The sequence below is a fragment of the Bacillus rossius genome, chromosome 1 (genome assembly GCF_032445375.1).
Source record: "Bacillus rossius redtenbacheri isolate Brsri chromosome 1, Brsri_v3, whole genome shotgun sequence".
In the NCBI taxonomy this organism is placed as follows: Eukaryota; Metazoa; Arthropoda; class Insecta; order Phasmatodea; family Bacillidae; genus Bacillus; species Bacillus rossius.
This window is the reverse complement of record NC_086330.1, coordinates 164,547,395-164,555,442: the sequence shown is the minus strand read 5'-3', so window position 1 is coordinate 164,555,442 and position 8,048 is coordinate 164,547,395. Positions and strand designations below refer to the sequence as shown.

Below are 8,048 nucleotides of genomic sequence, written 5' to 3'. Positions count from 1 at the left end.
GGGGCTTATCGATTTCAGTGAGGTGGTATGACGCAAGGTTTCGTACTGGCACGCTGTCTTCTAGTCGTGCATGGGGCATCACTGAGATCTGAGCGATAACCATTTCATAACATGGCAGAGAAATGAAGATAAAGGTGTAATGTAATGCCCTGGGTGCTTTAAGGAATCTTTACCGGGCGTTGGAAGTTTATATATTGGTCTTAAAACACGCGTTTTAACTATTAACATCCTTCTAAAACATACAGTTTAAAAACTAAATACGGAGAAAACCCTACCCATCCACCCTCACCGTAAAATTTAGAGAGCTTAATTATTTTTTAAAGACACCATTCAGATAACGTGAGCGTATTTCAAATCTCGTAGTTTCTTACCAAGTCTAGCACACTGTGTGAGTGCTGGGTAGACGGGGCCCTAAAGCAGTTGAAATAAATTTTGAACAACACGGATCCCAGGTGCCAGAGCCAAGGGGATTCACTGCCCACCAAACCCCTGAAAAACCCACTGTGCGGCCTGTGCGGCCTCGCAGCACACGGTGACGCGACGGCGGGCGACTGCAAGGCTGTGACCTCGGGTTATCAGCGCTGATTGCTCGGCTATGAACTTCGCAGAAGCCCCATCCTACCACAGAGGCAGGGGATTCACTGGAGGATGTTTTCACAACGCAACAATTGTCCGTAACTTCCCCCTTCCTTCACGAGGATGTTTCTCCAGCCCCGCGAATATATAAGAACACAGCTACTGCCATGGGTTTGTAGTTGATCTCCAGACTCCTCTGTATTTACTGAAGGTGAGTGAATCTGGTGCAATAGCGCTTCTAACGCTTATTATTTAGAAATATTACAACCAAAAATATTAAGCTCATAATTTATTATATTTTAAAATATTTATTTCTCAATTTTAATTTGATAGGTACTATAAAGATATATGGAATGAAACAATAATGATAATTATTTGTTTAAAATATTTATATTGCAATATGTATTTGCGAATTGCTTTAAAATAAATTGTGTTGATAAACCGAGCTAAAGAAAGATAAATAACTACAACTTTCTATTTTTAATATTCATTTGTTATTTGATTTATTTTGCATCTCATCTGCAAAAAAATATTAAGTTTTACAAGATAAGAATTTGCATTTACACAAAGTTTTATGCAAAACATAATTTGAAATAATCTATTAAGAAAATAGAAGTTAGAATATTAAATGCTTACAATTTACTATCTCAATACTGTATTCGTATTTTTTTAAGGTGACAATATAATGTACAGTAGTTACACACATTGGTAATATCTAGTAACATAAAAAGAAAAATGATATACCAAAGTTAATTTTTATTTTAACTAATACGTTCCTTATCTGATGTTTTTTTTATGTTTTAAAAAAAATATATTGATAATGAAATATTTGTATGCCGACGATAATATTACCTGAATTAAATTTTTATTTAGCCCTCATTAGCTCCAAAAAGGATTTCAGTGATCAGTGCAACACAAGATAAGGGGTCCTGATTCCTGAAGGTCACAAGGTTAAACTTATTCAGGGAAAGGTTTACAAATTAAATTGAATCTATTGGAGGTACTTGGACTACACAAACAATAAATCCTTGGGTAAGAATACGAACCCAGTATTACAGTGAACATTATTTTTAAGTAATATGTCTGTCTTTATGTAAATGTACAGATTTGCTTATAACTATTTTTTTTCCAATTAAAAAATATAAAAAAAACTAGTATTCGTAATTTCATTTGTATCAGTGGAGGGGTTGTAGGAATAAGTGTTAAAACAATTTTTGGAAACAGTTTGCTTTTACATTCTTTCATTTGTTGGTGGGTATAAAAAATTTTACACAGAATTATGGGAGCAGGAGGATAATATATGTCCACCTCGCCAACATACATTCACATTTTGTCAAAGCTTTGGGACCTCGAGCAGTGCTTGGTCCATCCCTGGTCGGCTCCAGATGTCGGCCCTTCCTGTCTGAAGGCCCAACAGTGCGCCGGGTTTAACACGTTAAATAATGTGTGTCTATGGAGATAGTGTAAGCTATAAAATCATGTTAAAATGTTAGTTAGCGAAACAGACCTTTATGTAAAGTATGGTTCATGATATTTATTTTAATAACATGAAAATAACTGGATAGAAAGAATCATGAACATTACATCATGAAGTGAGTATTAATAAACAACGATTATAGCAATACATCGACAAAAAACAATTCGTTTATATGTTTTGCTATTCTGATGAGAAATGGAAGAGGGGATCGTTCTTATGACTTCAATTATGATCCCGGCAATAGTGGGCCCTCCCTGAGTCTAAAGCACCTAGCAGTATGACCACGACCAAGTGCAGGGATGCAGGGAAGGGTGCAAGTGTGTATTGTAGACCGGCCGGCGGAGAGTGAGTGGGGCTGTCCTGCAGACTCAACGAGGCTCAACCATGCAACTGTCCGTCCTGGTGTTGTCCGTGGGCCTCGCTCTGTGCGGGGCGGTGCCACGCTACGAGCTGCCCGGACCCTGGCCGGCGACCCATCAGGGCCCCTTCCTGGAGCGCGAGGAGGCCGCCATGATGCCGGCAGAGTTACTGATGGTCAGCTCACGACACCCACTTTCAAACATTCATCCACTGAAGGTCGAGGCAGTTAGGTCCTTAGTTGTTTATATAAATCCAGTTAAATTAAAAAAAACAACTATTTATTTAATAGCACCGCTAATGCTTATTCTACATCCTTGGTTAATGTTTCACCAAACACATCAAATTTGAAGACAGGCATATTTACGATTATGCAGATTTATACAGTGTTTCTAAAAACGTAGGGGACATCTGCTTTTGAGAAAATTTTGGCTAAATTATAAAAGCGCTTACTATATTTAATTAATCATGAGTTTCACCATTGGTCAGGAAATTATTTTTATATTTAAATAATAATAATTTGGTTTTATAAAACATAAAAATTGTATATACCTACTATTTGTTTAATGTAAATATACATTTATTTATTTTTCGTGTATTTAACATAAATTAGTAAAAATTAATGGTTTGATTTTAACAGTATTTATACATCACTGAATTATTAAGTTGAATTTTAAATGAATAAGAATTTAAGATTTTTATAAGACATATAATTAATTTATAACTCTTATAAAATATATGTTGGAACCTAAAAAACTGAATTTTGCAAATAATACTATGCCTCTACCTTTAATAATAATGTACGAAAAAATTAATAGTTATTAAGTTAACATTCGATATGGCACCAAAACATGGATTATGAAAATTACTATGCTTTATATTAAAAAAATTTAAATTATTAATTTGGGTGTCTGTGTTTAAACTTAAAGCTTCGTTTAGTTTTTCATTCTGCACTGAACACTGAAATTTATTAGTTATAAATGTAATTCATAAAGTGAATTTTATTAAATATTTTAATGTTGTATAGAAATTATTTATTAATAAAAACAAACACCAAAATTAACACTGATAACATTCATATATTACTCTTATAAAAATTAAAAAATGGAACCTAAGGCCGAGAAACACTTGTCCGCGCCTGATCCGTGTGTCATACGTGCGGTCTGTCTCACGGCTTCAGGTCACTGTTCCCTTACAAGCTAAAAGGGTCGCTCTGCGCAGGCGCGGGAGAGGCCTCGCCGCTCGCTGCAGCCAGGCGCGCCGCAGTACCCGCTGCCCGGCGCGCAGCCCGCCCAGCGCGACAACGACGTGGCGGTGTCGGCGACGAGGGAGCGCGGCGTGGGCACCGTGGTGGACGCCCAGGGCCGCGCCAACGTGTGGCGCAGCGACGACGGCAACACGCGCGTCGACGCGCACGGCCGCTGGACGCGCGTGTACGACGGGCCGGCGCGCGGCCAGCGCTCGCACAGCGCGGGGGTCGTGTTCTCGCACCGCTGGCGCTGATCCTCGCCCGTGCACAACAACACGTGTGAACACATACATCTGCCTTGCTGCAGAAACATTGCAAAGATAACTTTTTAATGTGTCTAAAGTAAACCTTGTAGAGATACGTTTCTGCACTGTTCTTAAAATTTATTATTATCTTTCAATTTAAAAAAAAAAACTTTTCACCTGTATGTAACTGCTACATTAATTTTAAGAGACACCATCTGCTATCCATTGGAAACATCGTAAAAATAAATTAACCGTTATTTCTTTATGAGCATAAATCCGAAATATTGCAAAAGAATACAATTTTTCATTTCTGCAATGTACCCGAGTTGTTGAGATCTTGTTTGGAATTTAATTGCAAGTCAATCAAACGAGCACAAATAAAAAACTGTTAATTTGTGTGAATGTGCAAATGGGTAATGTTGCAAAATTTGACAGTGTTTAAATATGATAATGTAACATTTTTTTTCTTTTGTATGAAACATATTGTGATTTATGAAATATGACAGCAATAGGAATTCACAAGTATTCACAGGCACCAATTTTAATGTGTGGAGGGGTGTGATACTTACGTTATAGTTTTTGTCACAGGTCAAAGAGTAAATAGTTCAAAATAATTTGGTCCTCCTTGATTTGGTGCCAATGCTAGCTTACGTTTTGCGGTATAACTTCAAAATTCATTTATTTATTACAAACACGTAATGTAGCCCTACAGAATAATTATTTCAATGACTGGCAATAGTTTGACTGGTGTAATTGCATATACGTGGATAGATCAAGAATAATCCTTAAAGTAATAATTACAATCTTGTTTCAAAGTTTTTGTTTGAAAGAAATTTAGATACAATTAAAAAAATATTTTAATTTGATATTTACGACATTATTTAGTTTCTAAAATTTATTCTAAACCATCTACTTCTGGAAATATTTCTGTACAGATGAAAAACCGCACTTTTTCCAATTTTTTAAATATTAGGAAAACGATTTGTTACTTCGGTTCCATTGACATTGCCCTGTTTGTGTTTGTTTAGTAAAATTATGTTTTAAACTGTCATATTTTATGCATGATAAGGTTACTAATGTACTATTTTGCAGGAAAACTATTAGTCCAATTGAGCTCTTAAGTTAGACATAAGATATTTAATCTTTATAGATAAGTTTGTAAAAATTTGGTAATTCTTGTATATGTTCGTATAAATATTTAATATAGTGAAATGTAATGTTTAGTAAATGAAAAAAAAAAAGTTTTATGTCTAAACAATGGCAAATATTTTCCTTTGAAACATGCCAATGCTAGACTCAGATATCTAAGCATTCTACCAGAGATAATACATATATAAATTTTATCATACATTTAAATGTTTATTTGGGCTTTAAATTTAACTGAAAGTGAGGCTGAAGGAGGAAGGAAAAACTATTAACGTGTTACAAGTAATTTTCTTGGGAAAAGACCCAATTTTTGTACCATAAAAAATTATTCTTGTATCGAAAGATACTTTTCAATTTTTTACACTTATTGAAACTTCGCATTACATATACATAATACGGTATTTAATACCACTAAGTTCCGTTATATATTTACGCCTAAAATTTTTTAACTTAAAATCAAATTACTTGAGCTCGAAATGGTAAAGCTTCTACACGGAATAAATTTATATTCTTGAACACTTCTGTTTTTACTGGATTACGTCCTTGATTTCCATTCGTGGTATATTTTATATTTTGGAATTATATATATTTAGTCTTTAATCACTGAATCATTCTGCGGAATATATGTACACACACTACTATCAGTTTTGAGAAATGAGAAGTTTTTAAACGCACTTGAAACACACATACAAAAAAAAAGCTCTAATAATTGAAGATTTTTACCCAAGGTGAATACCAATTAAACTTCGTTTGGAAACCTTCCATTATTTAGATTTGCCATACAGTGAATTCCTCCTTTTTACTGCACTCTCACACAGATCGTAGCAGCGATCGAGCAGAACGCTTGTCTTGTATCCATTCATCGACACCATGGTAGTACTTCTGGTTAGCTGCGACGTTACACTATTAATTGTTAATTTTTTTTTACTTAAAGCAGGAGTTTTGGCCCGAAAAAATTTGAATGAGGTGTGTATAAAGCTATGTTAATATATGTAACTATAAGTTTATTGCTGAATAAGTTTTTTTTTTTACTTTTTTGATGTGTTGTGAATCTTGTGACGTACAAGCATTATAAAAGAACCGTTTTCTTACTGCATTCCTTAAGTGCGTCATCTTTCCTTCAACATTAGTAAAGATGCCGCGCAAAAATAAAGGCAAGATGCCGCAGTGTCAAAAATATATTTGTTAAAATTATATACTTGCGAATAGCTACAGATAATTTTATTTAATTTTGGCAAACGAAGTCATGTTTTTAATGTTGGTGAATAGGGATTCCCTCTCATTAATTAACCAGGTAAAGTGTTAGCAAACAAAGGTTCTAGAAATGTCCTCACAATGGCACTTAAATAAAAGGGGGAAAAAATCACTTAAATAGGATGTTTTAATGCAGAAGGAAGATACTTAACTCCTGTAGGTATAATGAAAGGTGAATCAAAAACAGGAGTTGTGTGAAAAGCAATCTGCAGGTTCACATGTGTACATGAATCCAAAATCATCCTACATAAGTGTTGAATTTTTTCTTTGATGGTTTAAAGAACATTATTTTCCAAGAAAACTAACAGGAAAAACATATTTTATTCTTGATGTACATGCTTCTCTTGCTTCTCTCTCTTTTTTTTTTTTTTTGAAATTTTTTTTTAAAAAGAAGGCGGTGTTGTAATTGGTTTGCCTAGTCATGGAACACAACCACTCCAATCACTGGATCGCTCGTTTTTTCGGCCTTTTGAAGGTAACAAAGAGGCTAGCATGTTGATGCGTGAGCATCTAAGGTGAAATATAATCAGATATCAAGCAGAACAGCTTGTTGGTAATGCATGGAAAAAAGCTGCCACTGTTTGTAATGTTGTTTCAATATGAGGCGACAGGAATCTTCTCTTTTAAACTTAATGCAATTGCCGACAATTATTTTTCAATTTCTGATGCCACTTTGTTACATTTGATTTGTTTGATTACATTCTGTAAAAACGGAATGTAATCAATTTGCTCCGGAGAATGTCGAAGTACTTCATGGAAATAGCCCTACGAATGCTCCTATTATCCCAGACAGGCTTATTAGGTCACCAGTGCCCTCTAAAAACCAATTGATATCTCATTCCAGTGTAAAACATATCCTACACTCTTTACGTTTAAAGAAACTCCAACAAAGTATTTCCATTAAATATGCCCACTAGCACAACTACCTCCTTATCTGAAACGATGATTTTAACAATGTGCACTGATTCTTACCATAAGAGAGAATTTAGAAACTTTGAAAAGAGAAAACCAAACTTTAAAAAAATTTAAAGAGCTGCATCTGTTCTCATTATAAATGCATCTCTTCTTTATGTTACATTATTCTGATGAAAAAACAAGCCCTTAAAGTTGTTTTGTTATTTAAAAACATTTAGTTATTCTAATATGAATAATAATTTTTTCCTGATAAAGCAAAAATATGTAGTTTATATAACATTGTGTATGTTAAATTATTATCAAATAAATATTTTTCTACTGTTCATTTTCAAAATATGCGGCGTTTCTGATGGAATCACCCCATGTTCACCGCTAAAACCGGAACAAAACTTGACCTAAGAAGAATTTTCTAGAACACATAGTTGACCAATTTGTAACATTAGTTTTGATAAGTTATAAGTTAGTATAATATTTGCTAATAACCGGCGTGTTCGTACACGTCAATAAATTATTTATATTAAAAGAGTTTAAGAATGAAAATTTCTAAATGATTTTTAGAAGCCTTTTTTTATTATCAGTATAGATAATTTTGTTATATTTAAAAGTTTTCATTTAGAAATTTAGAGGATGTATTTTACTATCTTGAAACTAAACCTTATTATCATTTCTGGAAGAAGAAAAATCCAAAAAAATTCTTAAACACTCACCTATTTCATTTGAATTAAGTTTATGCCAATGTTTACACTAACACTTTTATTTACTGCATTTAGAATTTGCTTAAAATAATCACATAATTTCCCTTTGAAAATATAAAAATGCCAAACAGAGG

The 8,048-nt window shown here is 33.9% G+C and overlaps 1 protein-coding gene across 1 annotated transcript; it reads left to right on the top strand.

The window, feature by feature from the left end:
- Positions 1-765: 765 nt before the first annotated feature.
- LOC134527087 (holotricin-2-like) lies at positions 766-7,548 on the top strand. Its single transcript, XM_063359438.1, has 3 exons — positions 766-787; positions 2,420-2,629; positions 3,632-7,548. Exons 2-3 carry the CDS (start codon positions 2,438-2,440, stop codon positions 3,911-3,913), a joined length of 474 nt encoding a protein of 157 aa, XP_063215508.1. The 5' UTR covers positions 766-787; positions 2,420-2,437; the 3' UTR covers positions 3,914-7,548.
- Positions 7,549-8,048: the final 500 nt, after the last annotated feature.

Coding starts and splice junctions, on each gene's coding strand:
- LOC134527087 (XM_063359438.1), top strand. CDS start 2,438: ATGCAACTGTCCGTCCTGGTGTTGTCCGTGGGCCTCGCTCTGTGCGGG. Junction 2,630..3,631: donor CAAACATTCATCCACTGAAG/GTCGAGGCAGTT, acceptor CGCTCTGCGCAG/GCGCGGGAGAGGCCTCGCCG.